Consider the following 16898-nt stretch of genomic DNA (forward strand, 5'->3'; position numbering starts at 1 on the left):
AAGTGTTAATCATCTTCCAGATAAATTCTCTTGGAACATGAGCCTTATGTATCGTTTTTAGAGGTTTTCTTTTGAAATTATGGTTCACTTGTGTTCAATTCACCATAAAAATCCAAACCAAATGTACAAGAAAACAATAAAGCAATACATACCTCAGGAGGCGTGCCTAAGAAAGAGACCAGCTAGGTCATTCTTTTGCCAATAATACAGTTCTACAGTGAGTTCTTTGTTTCCAACTAGAACAACCAGTTCTACAGCAATTACTGTACACCCCAGAACTTTCCTGCATTCTTTATTCTACTGTGGTCAATGAACACCTTACATCATTAGGTACAGCAAGCCTGGCCTCGTAGCCCAACTTGAGCAGGCAGCTAGAAAAAACATTCTGTAGTCTGGCACTCCTTAAGGTACTTCCTTACCATCCTGAAGAATTTGGAATTTTCCTTTTAATTACTGTCTTTGTTCAAATTCATAATTTTCTAAAGTGCCTTTGGAGTGGTCATCCCTCATTCCATAAAGATGAAGTTTTCCATCCAGCTCTTCTCTCTACCCAGTACCTGTAACAGTTACTAGGGAATTATGCTGAATGTATGGCCCCTACTGAAATTAGAAAAAATGCTTGTGCCTTGGAAAATGTTTGTGGTTCAATTCCAAGGATAGGACCCTAGTACCATATATATATTTGGAAAAACAGTACCTTGACTGTGGCTGTATTTTACTATAGGCATATCTTGAAATATCAACTCTATCTATCCTAAAAGGAAGCTGGGTCCAAAACATCAAAACATTCCCGACCAAAAGCCACTGCACACCTCACATACCTAATGAGAAATATTTGGCACATTTCTTCAGAGCTGACATATTTCTAGTCTTCCATTCTCCTGTCTTCATTACCAGACTTTCTCTCCACTTCCTAACTCAGTCTCTCCCACGGACTTTAGCTTGAACTAGTCTTTGGCTGCTCACTCTGTACTACCTGGGGACTGTGATTTTTCGGGCAATTCTCTAGAATAATCAAACTGTACCAATACTGATCTAGAAAGGAAACAGACTCTATTTTTGACAAATGTAACAGTATTTGTTGATTAGAACAAAACAATAACAAAAACACCTGGAAAAGAGAGTAAAACATCTTCAACATAACTATGGTAAAGAGAGTTGGTTCCTTGAGAAGGTCAGCATGAAAGGCCACTTTTTAAGACTTTATATGTGACTTTAAAATAAGAACATCTAGTACTTTGAATAACAGCACTCAAAAGAATCTTTTAGAATCATCTTGAGTATATATCTAATAAGACTACTATAATTTAACACTGCAGTTTTAATTTAATGAGCTTTTTCTTATTTCCTAAACTAATTTTATTTGGGAATTTTAAAAAATAAGTCAGATAAGAAATTTTAATATATCTATTTAATATTAGTAGTTTCCTAGCAAGAATCAATGCCAGTACTTTTGTTGGAAGATAGGACTGCTTTAATTAAATTATAAAATCCCAATGGAATTTGACTTCATTATATTTTTCTTTGATACATAAACTATACTAATTTACTTACTGTAAAAACATAAATGGGGTCACATTAAGACTTATTTTTAAATTGAAATTAGTCCTTTTATTCCATGAAGGCAGTATGGCACTGTTTTCCTACACATTCATTCACTTATAGATATTAAATATATGCCAGCTGAATAATTCAACCAGATTTGGCTAATTCATGTCAGGAAAATGTCCTTTTCTGTGACGTGTTTTAAATTAACAGAGGGCAAAACTAAATTTAAAATATGCATACACTAGATTCTTACTGTGACACTATTTGCAAGAAAATAGAATTCAGTGTATTTCACTGAAATAGAATTCAGTGTCTTTACCAAAAGACGTTTAATTACTGACAAAAGCACCTTGAAACAAAGTAGTTCTTTTTAGGCAATGATCTATGGTGCTTATAGTGTCTGTCACCCTCCTCCCAGTAATATTTAATGTAGTAGACAAGTCTTCCCCTAACTTTTTTAGGGCCAAAAGCAAGAGTACAAATGGAGGGAGGCATAACAGGGTTAAATATTTAACAATTACAACCCAGGATAAGAAACTATTAAGTAAAATAAGTTCTGTTTTTCTACCTTGATAAATACAGATTGAAAATGCCCTAGAAGGCTAGGTCTGAATTGAGAATATCAGACTCTTGAGATTTCTGGTTGGGAACTTGGCAGTGTGTTTTGTTCCTCCAGCTCTTGCTTGATCTGCTCCTCTTCTCTCTCACTTCTAGCTTTATTCTGCACTACAAATAGCCCATCACTTATCTGCATACACACTCCAGCCTACATGTCCAAGCTCTGTTTACTTCCCCTCTCCTAGGGTTTGGCATATGGGAAGCTCAGTCTAAAAAATGTAGTTTGGGTCTGTTTGGGCAGAGAATTCTAGACATGCTCTAGAAAGGAATTGAAGACTCTGGATAGGTATGCCCCATGGATTTCCTTGCCTGTGGAGAAGGCCAGAGAAGGGCCCTCCAAGGCTCAGGATAGGGACTCCTCTGACACCTGAAAGATAGTCTATAATGACGGCTAAAAGTGCAGGGTCAAACCCATGCAGGTCTGAATTCTGGTTCTAAAACTTATTAGCTAAGAGATCTTGAAGAAGTTATTCAATGTCTCTCTAACTAGTTTGCTTACCTGTAAAATGGGAATTATCAGAATGCATACTTCAAAGGGTTGTGGGCATTAAAAGATATATTTTCATACCATATGTATAGGAGCATGTCTGGCATACCGAAAATACTTAACAAATGTTAACTATTGTTACTCTTCTAACTCCAGAACAGTGCTTGACACAAAGCTATATATAGGTGCTTTAAGAAAATCTGAATGACTAATGATTAAATAAATTAGAATCATTTGTCTTTTCATTACCTTTGTTAGTATTTGGTTAAAATGACTACAAATTTTAGTTTGTATAATCTAAATAGAAATCAGTTTTAAAATACACATTGAAAATAAAGGATCAGGATTACTTTTCATACTTAATTAGAATAATGAAAATAATTATTAACACAGAAATTTGAAAGCAAAACAAATTTGTAAAAAGTAGGTTAAAAATACTAAGTCTCTATTTTGATCTTTGCTAAAGATTCACCTATCAAGTCAAGAAACTGCTTTTTTGGAGTGGACTGGGACTGCAGAAACAAACATTTTTATGGTGTTAAAATTTTTATAGTAGAACTCACTTTTAGAAGAAAACTGTATTTCTTAAAATTCAAATTCTTGTGAAGATTAGAGCTGAGTAGGGCTTATTTGCTTAGTAGCCTAGTTTAAAGCTGATCACTATTGTCCTCATTTCATTCACTAAGTCATTTACTCCAGATAATTTATTAGTACCTACTGCATGCCAGGCATTGAAAATGCAGAATCAACAGGCACAATTTCTCCTCTCAAGGAGGTCACAGATTGATGTGGAGACAAGACATGAACAAGGAGCCATAGTGTTGGGCATGGGATGCTGTAGAAGGGAGTCACATACCATGGACAGGAGCTTGAAGACAGTGGGAGCCATGGAAGATTCTGAGTAGGGAAGTAAAATATGGACAAACATTTGAAATAATGGAGACTAGTTAGGAAGCTTATAGAACTTGCCAAAAGATTTGGCTCATGGAATGAATACTTCAGGCTTTCTCTACTCTAATAGCATTGTATTAATAGGAGGGGATTAAGCTTGAGAAAACATTATAGACAAAGAGTTCATGCTAAAAAAACAAAAATCTCCATTTTTTTCTTTAGTCATTTCACCTATAATCACTCATTTATCATCTTGTCACCCTTTATTATCTTTCAACTCTTTTATTCCTAGGCATAAGTGATATAGCCTTTTATAGCAAAGGGGAAAATTCCTATTACTGTTAACAGCTTAGAAATCCTAACATATGTTTTTTCCTCTCTTTTTCCAGAAGGAGCTAAACTGTAGGAAAGATTGTGAAATGTCTTAAAAGTGTGCCATTGAAAGAAAAAATTTAAGAAATTTAATGTCATCTTATTAGAATGGCCTGCTCTGACTATCCTGTATATAATGGTAGTCTGTCCAGTCCTTCTCAGGTCAATTCCCTCACTCTGCTTTATATTTTCTTCTTTTTATCATATATAACAGAGATATACACACACATATGTATGATATATATTATATATGATAAATTGTATATCATGTATAACACATCATGCACATATACACATGTACATACATGTATTTGTCCTCTTCAATTAGAACGTAAGCATTATGAAAGCAGGGACTCTGTTTTGATCTCTGCTGTAATCTTAGTGCTTAACAGAGCTTTTGATGTCTCTGTATTGAACTCTGCCTGAAGAGTCACAATTCCTTGCATTCTTTGGATGGCTCCCACAGAGAAAAGTGATGAGAAGAGGAGCCATTCAGCCATCAGTGAGTTGGATACCAGTATTTACCTGTGTATACATGCAGTATTCTTTAAAAGAAGCAGGACCCTCAGGCACTCAATGAGATCTGGAAATCTGCCATGAAGGAGATGGGAACTGCAGATGTGTATGTTGACACCAAGCTTAACAAAACTGTCTGGGCCAAAGGAATAAGGAATCTCCTATACTGTATCCATATGTGGTTGTCTAGAAAACCAGGGTGAAGATTCACTAAATAAGCTCTATATGTTTGTTACCTATGTATCTGTCATCACTTTCAAAAATCTATAGACAGTATAGATGTGAATTAATTGCTAATTGTCAGATATTTATAAAACTGAACACATACACACACAAACACTAAAAACTTCTGCCTGAAGAAAGCATAACAGTAGATGCCTTGAGCCTGGCATTTACTGGAAATGCCATGCTCTAAATGACCAATACTGGTAGACTATTGACTATAGCTAATCACTGCAAATATTTAACAGCTGAAGGGATATCAACTTTATAAAAATGTATGGAGAAAAAAATAATATGAACATACTAAACTATATAGAGTGTCAAGCTATATAATAGAGTGGCTCCAAGGAAACAGGAATGTGATGAGCCCTATGTTGATCAATAATGTGACACCTAGTACCATGGTTTTTTCCCTTGGAACACTTTTGACTGAACTGGTTACCAGCTACTTATTAGGTCAGTCTCTTTCTCTTTTCCTTTCTCTTTCACAACCACAAGTCATACACATATATAACACATTGGAAATCCTGTGGGAAGTAGAGGTTCATTACAGGTTACTCCCATAAAGACACGTGTCTTCTCTGCCTTTCTTACTCCCATGTAGAAAACAACCATAGTAAGGTGTATTTAAGGTTGAGCTGAGAGTATATGGGGGCTTCCACGAGGTATGCTTTGACCATGCCCCAATTCACGAATCTTTATCCTTCTCTCTGCAGTTACTTTGTGAGGGCAACAGTGTTACAGGGCAGAGCCCGGGAATCTCCAGGGAAGGAGGCCCAAACTCTGTTCTTAGTTTCTGTGTTCTCACATGCATGTGTACCTATGGCCATTGGTTCCTTGCCTCCTGGACAATCCTGAAACACTCAGATTTCTACCATGCTTCACCTTTGCACACCAACAATTGAGAAAGGGGATGAATGAAAGGCCTTTTTCCAAATATACTGTGGCCCTCCTTATGAAGGCCTTCTTTCATCTGACGGTCACACTTAATGTATAACTTAGAGCAACATCCAGAAACTTTTTGAATCAAATATGAGGCAACATAACAGAGTTCAAATCCCATCTCTTACATTTACTAGCTAGATGACCTTGAGTGAGTTAGTATGAGTTAGTATGAAGATTAAATTAATGTAGTATATTAGTGCGTGGCACCGAGTGAGAGCTACCCAGGTGTTTGTGAAATTACATTAGCATTACACTTTTCTTTCCACTACATATAAAAGTCACACTTACATGGCATCTTTAGGATACAATTAGAAAAGTTACTTCTTTAGAGATTAACAATTAGGCCACCTACTTAAGAAGTTCAGTATTTAATTGTTCAATTTAATAAAATACAATATGCAATAGGATGAGATTTTATTTTTTCTTATGGCTTCTTTTATAATAAATAGCTTACAGAAAATATTTCATGCATAACTGGAGAAGATAACATAGGGCCTCACAGTCCTTAATGCTGGCAACTAAACGTGTAAACTTGGGCTGCCACAGGGACTAGAGTTTTAAGGACCAAGAAGGGCTGAACATAAACAATACAGGGTTGGTTATGAATGTTGTCAGGTCATTCAGTGAACATATAAAAAGACTATTTCCTTATGTCAGTTTGGTAAGGTAAGATTCAATAATATTCACAGGTAACATAATTTTTATATTATTTACTCACTGAGACCTATCAAACCAGCAAAAAGACATTATTTAATTGACTGAGAATGCTATATAACAGGCATGCTTTGAGCATCTTTGTTTAATAAGTACAAACAAGAGAAGGACTGCATCACAAGGCAAACAGTTTATTACTTTTTAAGAAAACTGGATAGTTTCTACACATCAGGCCCTATTTATTAAAAGACAAAAGAACTTTAGATCAAAACTGTATCCTCTCACATCCATCAAGTGGTCATTAGAATGGCTTTGGGGGAGAAGAGTGGTGAACAAAGTGTAAAATTTAACATAAACTGTATCTGGATAAATCAAATTTAACGGGTGGGGCAGAAAAGGCCCTAAACTAAGCAACACAGGCCAGAATACCTCAAAAATTTTGTTTGTCCCAAGGAAGTTTCATTCAAAATTGAGTACAGAAAAACTGAAAAGACAATGTAGTGTTGCTATGTCATGATATTTCTCATGTCTCATAAAAATATCAAATTGGAATGAAAAGTGATAATTTATTTTGTAATTGTCTATATTAAATTCTATTCAAAAAATGTCTCTTTCTCTTCTAAACTATATCCTATGACTTCCCTGGTTTATTAAAATTATTAGCTAATTTTATTTTCAGTCCAATCAAGCCAGTGTGTATATTCAAGAATAAATAATATATCTTCAGACTTAAACATACATTTAAAAAATTATCAGCTGGTAAAATTATTCTGAGAATTTTTTCCACTTGGACAGTTTTCTTATTCTTTAGAGTCCTATAAATGTTTCTACCACTTGAAGATATCCTACATTTAAAAAGTTACAAGATTAATTCAACCTTTATCAAATCTGAATTAACAAAAAAATCACAGGAAAATCAGCTTATTAGGCAGTGGAGGTGGTGAACTGACTGTGGAATGTGAGACAAACAGAAATCAAGAGTGCTGTCGAGGGGAGGGTATAGCTCAGTGGTAGAGCGTGTGCTTGGAATGCACGAGGTCCTAGGTTCAATCCCCAGTACCTCTGTTAAAATGAATAATAAATAAACTTAATTACCACCCCCACCCCAAAAAAAAGAGTGCTGCTGAATTATTACCCTGAACTAATGGAAGACTGACATCCCTTTACTGAGATGAGGAAGACTGTGAAAGGGGCAAGCTTGAGGGAGAAAATTAGAAGTTTGGTTTTTAATGTGTTAGGGTTAACTTTGCCTTTAGACATGTAGCGGAGATGTTGACTAGGCAGTTTGCTAGACCCTCTGGAGATCAGATAAGAGGTCAGGACTGGAGGTGTCAGCATACAAATAATATTTAAGACCCAAGACCGGATCAGTTCACCTGAGACCCAGTATGTATCCGGAAGAGAAAGTCTGAGGGCTGAATTCTGGGCCACTCCTCTATTCGGAATTTGAGACATGGGGAAGAACCAACATCAGGAATGGAAAAGGAGCTTAAACCAAGAGAATGTGGGTCCTGGAAGCCAAGGATCACTCCCACTCTCAAAGGTGGGAGTGATCAACAGTGTCAACTCACTGACAGATGGTAGGTCAAGCAGAATGAAGACTATGAATTCACCATCAGATTTGACAATAGGAAGGTCACTGTGACCTTAACAGAGTGTTTAACTTCAAAGGTGATAAAGAAAGCCTGACTGCATTGGATTAAAAGAGAAGGTGAGGAGAATTGAAGACAGTAATATGGACAACTCTTTCAAGAATTTTTGCTATAAAAGAGAATAAGAAATAGAAGATGAGAGATATTACAGCATGTATGGATATGCATATGCTATAAATGATCTAGTAGAGAGGAGAAAATAATGATTCAAGAGACAGGGAGAACAACCCTTAAAACTGAAACTCAAACGAGGTATACCTGCTGTGATTCCACTGAAATAAAGTAACATTTGTCTGTATTTTTTCTTTCTCACATACATGCATACTTAAAAAAAATACTTTAATGGAACCATAATAGAACGACTGAAAAGTAAATGCTTGAAACCATCTTTGTCTTTACTTGCCTCCTTCACTTCCGCATTCCTCCCTTTAAAGATAGTGAACATTCTTGTGGCCCTAAATTTCAGCTTAAAAAGTTCATGCTGTGGGGATTAATGACAATGTGTTTCTCCTTCAGTAGTATTTTGATTTACTGAAATATTTTAAGATGAAATGATACAAGATATTTGCTTTGTAATAGTCTCAGTGAGGGAAGGAGAAGAAATAGCTGGGAGAAGACATGAAAGAAGTTGGTCTTGAGTTGAGGGTTGATGAAGCTGGATGATGGGTGTATGGTAATTCCTTATACCGTTCTTTCTTCTTCTGTATGTGTTTGAAAATGTCCATAATATCAAGTTAAAAATTAGAAGAAACAGTGTGAACACCATGCTTAATCCAAAGAAATCCTTAAATGATAAAATTTCTGATAATTTCGTAACAGGTGAAGGAATTACTTGGGGGCAAAGGAATTTTTCTGGCATTTTTCAAATCATATCAACTACTTTGCTTTCATATACAGCACATACATAGCCTTTTCACGTACAGCACAAGCCTTTTTTTTTTATCAGAAAGTACATCAGTTGCTTTATGATATAATTAATTTGGATGCTTATTGTGCAAAAATAATTTGGAAAACTAGATTTTTAAAAATGAAGCATTGGTTCTCTTAAATATCCTTTCACTTTAAAGGTGAGCATAAAGAATTCTGAAAACACTTATGCTATGAAATATGTTCTGAGGTAAAGTAATACTACACTTACAAAACAATGCTAATCTGGTTATGTAAAAGAATAAATAGTTGATTATGCAGAGGAGGTGAAATTTCATTGCAACAGTTATCAGTTTTTAAAAAGAAACGGTAATTTCTGAAATTTGTCACTCTGATATTGCTATATAAAATTTTAGGTTAAAAAGATTTTTAATGTTTTAAAACTAGCAAATGTAGAAACAGCAGTGTTGCTACATTAACTCTTCAAATATTAACCACTAGGTGTTCTTTAGTGTTTTCCAGTTACTCATTAACCATTTTATAGTGTTGTTGTTTCTCTGATTGTCGGTAATTTCCAGCAAGGAAAGTTGAAAAACAAACTCCAATAATTTTTTTCTAGGTAAGAATAATGTTCAGATCTTTAAAATAATATCCCCCTTGTTCACTATATATTTGTTATTAAAAGTCCACTATGAATCTGGGACCTGTAAATTCTACTTCAGAAATTAAAACCAAAATTACGTTGTTGTACAGTTTATGGTTTCTTTTGTATGGCTTTATTGCCCTCAGCATTTCCTTGGTGTAAACTACTGAGCAAGGGAACAAGATTTCCTTTGTAACTGATATCTAAATTTCTTTTCTGCTGCAAGTATCTAATTTGTACTATGAAGACATATAATTTGAGACTTGTAGCTATATCACAAAAGTGCAGCAGTTTACTCTGATCTCTAATTTTCTGAGTTGTACTGGCTATAATTTAAATGTTTTGCATGTTTTTTAACTGCAGTGCAAACCAGTATACATCAGAAATCTTTGTATATTGACAGAGACTGGGAAAAGGATGCCTTGTTCTGATTTCAGATGAGCATTCCCTTTTCACAACTGCAGGTGCAAGGGAGCCCATTCATAATATTTGCTTCAAATCAGTTACAGTCACTGGATGGAAATACAATGCTATTACATGAGAACTTGACTAATCTTTACAAACACAATGAATATTATTTAAAAAACATATCAGTATTGTTAGCAAATTCTATAGGCAGGACTTTTTCCTTTGCCTATGTACTGGGGACAGAATATACTCTGTGGACACAAATTTTGGTCATTTTACTAGTGTATATGTTTGTGTATTTACTAAATCTAGAAAAAATACTTTGTCATTTTATTAACGCAGGATGGAATTATGCTCCGTGGAAAATTTGCAACAAATATATGTTTCACTTAAGAGGTCATTGATAATGCTACTATTTCCTTTGCTTTTAGTTTCGCTTATTTTAAAATCAATTTATTTAAAAGTCAAAAAGTAACCACAAGATAAAAATTAACTCTAATTGCTCTCATTTCATGTGGCTCAGAAAATCTCCTTTGTAACAAATATTAGACAAATATATATGTGATCAATAAGTGAAGCTAGCGTGTTTCCATTACAAACCCTTATTCATAAGGTTATAACTTGGTTTTAATTAGCTTCAGGCAGAAACTTGTCTCATCAATTCAAAGCACAGGAGAACATTTTAGTCTACAAAACAGTTAACTCTCATTCAACAGGAGAGGTCAGAGAAAGGCTCTAATAGAATTTAAGGGCTCAATGACCAAACACAGATAAAGTAAAATTTTTCTCAAAAAGTATGGCAATAATTATTGCATTGGTAAAAATAAACATTTGGCCTATGTTTAATACCAGTAAGAACTCTTCCTAAATTCATGATCATTACTTTTACTTACTGTATGTCTTACCATTTGTTAACAATCCAGTACTGCCACCTTAACATTTGCATATAATTCAGAAGTGCCAGAACATCTTTTCATACACTATTTAACTTGAGCTTTTCTTTGTGATTTATAAAATTAAGACAATATATTTTCTAAAGAAGTATCATCTCCAAATCAGGTAGTTCTGACAAAAGTGGCTTGCCTGGAATAAAAGCTATGAATCCTGGTCTAGGGTTCGTCTCAAGGTCTCTGTCTCAAGGATTGATCTGACTGAGGGATCGATTAGCTAGAAATTGGTTTTTTTGAGCTGAAAAAACAGTGACTTAAAAGCAAGACTATTCTTCATGTGTTTAATTCATTCAGGCTGAGCACTGTGATAGAAGAAATTTGCAAGCTGGCATCCTCTTCTTTTATGGACTCAAAAACAGAAGACTCACTCTCATACCAATTTATCCTCAGCCTTAAATCAAATGCAAGCTAGTGGTTAGTGGGCCCTCATACTAGAAATATGAGGAGCATCTTCAAGGATACCTTCAAGGAGGATGCCCTCAAGGATGGAGTAGAACCCCTAAATAGACTTCTGTAAATATGACCCACCACCCTTCCAAACTTCCATTCTATTACTGCCTCCCTCAGAAACACACAGTGTCTCCTCATATAGTTATTGCTGTCACTCTAGGGCGGAAATGCTTGACACCTGGCCTCCTTCAGGCCGCCTGCGATGGAGGACACTGCCACACACCCGCCCTTCTGAAGTTCTTAGGGCAGATGAAGGCTGTCATCGAGCCACTTACCTGGCTAGGATGCTCTTCGTGACAGCACAAGACCTTTGAGGAAGAGAAGAAAACAAAAGAAAACAAAACAACTTACCACTTTGGCCCAGTCCAAGAACAACTGAAAACATCCAGGCCGCCCGGAGGAATGGGGCAGGACCTGGCCTGCAGTTTTGCAGGCAGACAAATGTGGCAGTAAAAAAAGCCAGGGCCGAGCGGCGCATAATGCAAAGCAGCCCGCACTGCACCGCGCCCGCCGCCTAGCTGCTAACCGTATGCGCGATCGCGCCTCCCGGGCGCTTAGTGCCAAGTGTCGCTAGGACGTTTCCAGCAGGCCCGACAGGCGGACCCTGCGGCTCAAAGCAAACGGTGCAGGTATGCCGGCCAGGGCACCTCTCGGCATCTCAGGGCCCCCGCGGCCCTCCCAGCTCGGCACCGCGGGTCCCGCGATCTCCGTGAAAAACACCTCCTCTAAAGGCAAATGACCCGGGGCGGCGACGCGAGCAAAGGCTCCGCAGCCGGCTCTGGGACAAAAAAAAGAGCTTTTGTCTCTCTTCAGCCGATGGGGCTTCTGCTGCATAAATCAGCTTAGCGAAGAGCCAAACACAATCAAACCCAAACAAAGCCTGAAGCTGGGGGGAAAAACCAGCCTAATGTACATTCACTGGGTGATGCTGCATCTGTGGGAGGGGACGCCAGCGAGGCCGAAGGGGAAAAAAATCGATGGCGCATCAGTCAGCTCGAGCTTCTTCCACAGGTGGGCAGGGAGGCCAACTTCACTTAGTTGCAGTCTTGCAGCCTCCTCAGCTGAGCGGCGGGCAAAGTCGAAGCGGCAGAGTCCTGGCTGGCGAGGGAGGAAGTTTGAGGTGCCATCCGCCGGGGGAGGTGGCCCCGGAGCGCCCTAGAAGCCTCCGCCGGGGCCCGCAGACACAGAGCGGGGCATCGCAGCTCGTTTGCCCTGGAGTGGATTGCAGGGCAGCGAGCTCAGGAGAGGAGGTTCCGCGGGGGTGCAGGAGCCTGGCTTCACCGGGCGGGAGCTTCGTGCTCTCCCCTTTTTGGCCCCAGTGTGCGGCTCAGGCGTCCCACCATCCAGAGCCCGGACAGCTGGCGCGCTATAGGGTGCACCCCGGAGACGATGCAAAAGAGGAGAGGCTGGTGAGGGGCGGGGGAGAAGTGGTTCTGCCCCAGCCCCCTGCTTGTAGAGGGGTGGGGGGTACTCCCAAAGTGCGGGTAGCTAGGCGCGTTCGGGCTGCGAGTTGCTAGGAAACCGCCCCACGCTACAGAGCTGCTTGCCCTGGCCGCCCGCAGGCGCGGCGGCGGCTCCGGCGCAGCAACAAGCTTGGAGCAGCGTGGGCGGGACATTTGTGAGGCATGAAGTCACCGCGGCCCACACTCGCTCTTTGTTTTGCTCACTCCAGCTCTTTTTCTCTCCTTTGGTTCTGATAGTTAACATTCCCATGAACTCCTGATGCGTAGCGGCGCATCAGGAATCGCACACCCTGTTCTCCTTCCTCCTCCTCCCCGAACCCTGTACCCCCGCAACGCTCTCCTGGCGGGCAGAGACTCGCTCAGCACGGGTGGCAGCTGCGCGCAAACCCCAGGCTCAGACCCTGACGCTGTGCGCTGCTTTGTTAGGAGGTACTCACTGCCCTGCAGCTTCCACAAAGTGGAATCCCTGGGCCTCTCCCCGCCCCCAACACCCTCTATTCCGCTGGCGCGCCCTGCCCACTTCACTTACAGAGTCAGGAGTGAGGAGCTCACCCTCACCCTGTGCCCCTCCCCAATACCATCCGGCATCTCCCCAACCCTTGGAGAGTTGGGCCGGTCCGCAGGGGCAATTGCAGCGAAATTTCTCGAGGCTCCTTCTCCACTCGGAGCCTCAGCTCTGAGCTGGACAGCCCAGCTCTTCCCAGCGTCTGGTGGTGCCTCTAGGCTTTGCTAGTCACAGTGGGTTTTTTGACCTTAAGCGTCACCTTCCAAATAAACGAAACAAAGAAGTTACAGAAGGCGGCGAAGCAGGAGAGAGAGGCTGAGGAGAGGAGGTGGGAGGACATTTCTGCCTGCTTGCAGCTCAGAAATTTAGGTACAAGCCGGGAGCGTGTGTTATGTCGGGAGAACCGCGCGTCTCCTAGGGTCGCGTTACTACTACGCTAGGCCAAGGGAGGGAACCCAGTCCCCCAGAATGAAAACAAGGCGCTGTTTCCAACCGAAACACAGAATGATGGTTCTCTTTTTCCTCTAGGGGCAGGAGGGGTTCCCCTTCGTAAAGTCTGACCTCTCATTTTTCCACTAGAAGCCTGCCTGATCTCTTCACTGCCTCTTAGAGGCATCAGAGCATTCCAGCCAGGTCAAGGTGAAATATGCGGGAGTTTCCTTCCTTCCTTCTTATTTGTTTAATAGTTTCCATCTCCATATTTGGAGTAAAAAAACAAGTAGGAGGCTTTCTCGCTCTTTTTTTTCTTTCTTTCTTTCTTTTTATTTTCTAATTGTTAACTGAGTGAATGGAAAGTACCTGGTTAATAAACCACGGCATTAGAAACTCCCCTTTTTCAGGTGTGGACTGCACATTGAGGCCCACAGAATTAGCTAAGCAAACCAGGAACCCAGCTGGAAAATTACAAGTGCCCTGGATTTACAAAGCAGGTCCTTTTGAGAAACCAGATGAATGATCCAAACCTGAAAAACTGGTATTTGTAAATGTAATTCCACTACTGGCAATGTACTCTAAGTAGTTAGAATAAAGTCCAGCTCAGCTTTGTTTTTTAATTTTCTTTCCTTAGTTTCAAGTTTGAACAGCTGTAGTTTTGCTTTTGATGGTCTTAAAGGTAGGGCCTGAAAACTAGCTGGAATGGGGATGAGGGTTTGAAAATTTGAACACAAAAGGAACATAGTCAAGCTCTGATTAGTGGCTCTTCAGTGGGGCAGCATGTGTATTTTCCAGAGATTATTTCACAGTCCTAAGGAATGCAGCCACCCTTGAGACAGTGCAGTGATACAATAAAGAAAAAAGATCAATCCATAATCCCTAAAAGGATGTGTGTGTAAGTGCACTCTACATTGTTAAGTAACTATCACATCAAGTTTTGACATATTTTCAACTCTAACATGATGTTGGAAATGTAAAATAAAAATACAATATTAGATAAATATAAATTATACAAATAATAATGGATGTAACTTTTTGACATTGATATTTCACAAACTGATGCACATATTTTTAAACTCTATATTGTTAGATGTTAATATAGTCTGTATACTAAGCCAAAACAACTATGTAGCATGAGGAATAAAATAAGGCTTGTAAATCTGTAAGCTTATAAATTTTGAAGCCCTTTGGAAAGAAAGGATTCTGTGTTGTGTTATATGAAGCCTATGCAAATAGATGTCAGGATGCCAATTTTACAAAGATACTGAAGAATAAACATAGCTCCATTTATCATCACTTCCTAGTTGTAAAGAGGTTGTAATTCTGGTTCTCAAATAAAATAAGACAGCTTATCCCACTATGAGAGTGTGATCCTTTCAAGTTGTTTACTAACATTTGGGGCTATAAAGATAAAAGTGAATTCTCCTGAATCTTTCAAATGATCTGTAAAGTTTTCTTACAGTAAATATAACTAGTGGCCCAGGAACAAAAAGTTTTCTTGTTTCCAATAAATATCATTGGTCACCACAACTCATCCTTTTGCCTCTGAGAAAATGTACAGGATATTGTGAAGAAGTATAGTATTGTTCTCTTCTTATATTAACTGAAGAATTCTAACAGAAAAAAAAAGTCCCAGAAGTTGGTGACTTGATTAATTTTTGTTTCTATCCTGTTCTGTTGACTTGCTTTGAAATTTCTGACAGCTAATTTTTAATCATTTTTGGTAATGAGAGAAAGTGAAATTCACAGGTAGTCTAAAAATAACATTTTAGCTGTTCATTTCTGGCTTCCTATCAGATCTTTTAGTTGGTAATAAGTCATAAATTATGTGACTTAAGTGTCTTCCCTATTCCTTTAACCTTGATTTCTCACTAACTCAGTTTATGGTGAGAAATGAATAAGCTATAGACATAGATAGCAGGAGTGAGCAAGACGTCTGAGAGACTGCTCCTTTTAGTGTGTGTTCAGTCTTTAACTAGATTTTGTCCAAATTATTGACCTCATGGTTACAGCTAAAACTATATTCACATTTTAATATTATATATTTCTGAAGTCAGAATCAGAGATATTCAAGCTTTTATTCAGAGGTTTTAAGCAGATGTTCACAAGATGTCTATGAACTTGCTTCATCTGTAACTCTTAGGAGATGATGAATGGTTGAGCCAGTGGGATGTATTATTGTGACTGACTTCTAGCTCCTTCTAATGATAAAGAGCGTAAGCCATGAGAAGGGTTTTTTCACTGAAATATTGCAGAAATCACTGTTGCTCATACTGTGTACTGAAGACTGCCTACAACATAATCACCCATGAGTGATTCCTTATCTTTCTTCCAGGAGATTCTGAATTCATAGATCTGGTGTGATGCCCAGCAATATATATTATTACACATTTCTCAAATAGTTCTTTATGCACTGAAATTTAAGAACCCCTACCATAATGGATTAATAGGCCTTATGCATGCTTATTGACAAACTCCATTCTCAGGTGCAAAGTCAGAGAAGAATGAACTGCTGGAGCCAATGTCTCTTTCCAGGGTATTCTACAGATGGTTAACTCTGAGATGTTAATGTTTTTGGAAATAAGACTTCCATTATTAAGTTTGGGAAATGCTGGGTTAAAGTTAAGTTAAATCCTTTGCTGGAAAATTTTTCAGGAACTTAAATAGGCCAACATGCAATTGTAGTCTTCAAAGGAAGAATATTTATTCAGGGAACATCTCACAGACTAATTTTGCATAATAACTGCTGAACTAATACTATGTTACAAATGTGGAAACTAAAAACCAACTTGGTGAAGAAACTGACCTAATTTCTTCAAGAGAATTATTGAGCAGCTATGAATCAGAGCTCTGATTCTTCACCACCTCATATCAGTGATGACTTTTGGATTCAAATAACAGAGTCGTTCTGTAAGTGCCATAAGTAAAAAAGGAAATTATTGGAGAAACTTGGGAGTTCACAGAATCAGCAGGAGGCTGAGAGACCAGGATTAAACAAGGCCAGAAACCAAGGAAGGCATAAGCAGTAGCAGTAAGTGTCCAAAAAACAAGAATGCTTTCATCTTTGGACTACTTGCTCAGGTTTCAGCATTCTAGTTGAGGGTATCTAATTTTCAGAACTTTAGTCACATGCCAGTCCCCTGGCCTTCTGGGAATGGAGAGGGAGAAGGAAGAACTCTTGCTTTTGACATCCTTAGTGAAAAATATAGTACTATTTCCCAAAAAGATGACACAAAACTATCTTGAGTTGATGAAGGGAGCCCTATAAAGTGACA

The 16898-nt window shown here is 38.6% G+C and overlaps 1 protein-coding gene, 1 non-coding gene and 1 pseudogene across 2 annotated transcripts in view; 2 read left to right on the forward strand and 1 right to left on the reverse strand.

Moving 5' to 3' along the window:
* ITGB8 (integrin subunit beta 8) overlaps window positions 1–12978 on the reverse strand; it is an 81842-nt gene extending 68864 nt beyond the window's left edge. The window contains exon 1 of the mRNA XM_010984668.3: window positions 11575–12978. Within this exon, the coding sequence (XP_010982970.1) occupies window positions 11575–11701 (127 nt within the window). The 5' untranslated portion in view covers window positions 11702–12978. The remainder of the gene's footprint in view (window positions 1–11574) is intronic.
* Window positions 4236–4868, forward strand: LOC135321687 (large ribosomal subunit protein eL31-like; annotated as a pseudogene).
* Window positions 7246–7318, forward strand: TRNAS-GGA (transfer RNA serine (anticodon GGA)). Its single transcript has one exon. It is a non-coding gene; the product is annotated as a tRNA-Ser (tRNA).
* Window positions 12979–16898: the final 3920 nt, after the last annotated feature.

This window comes from Camelus dromedarius, chromosome 7, assembly GCF_036321535.1.
Source record: "Camelus dromedarius isolate mCamDro1 chromosome 7, mCamDro1.pat, whole genome shotgun sequence".
In the NCBI taxonomy this organism is placed as follows: Eukaryota; Metazoa; Chordata; class Mammalia; order Artiodactyla; family Camelidae; genus Camelus; species Camelus dromedarius.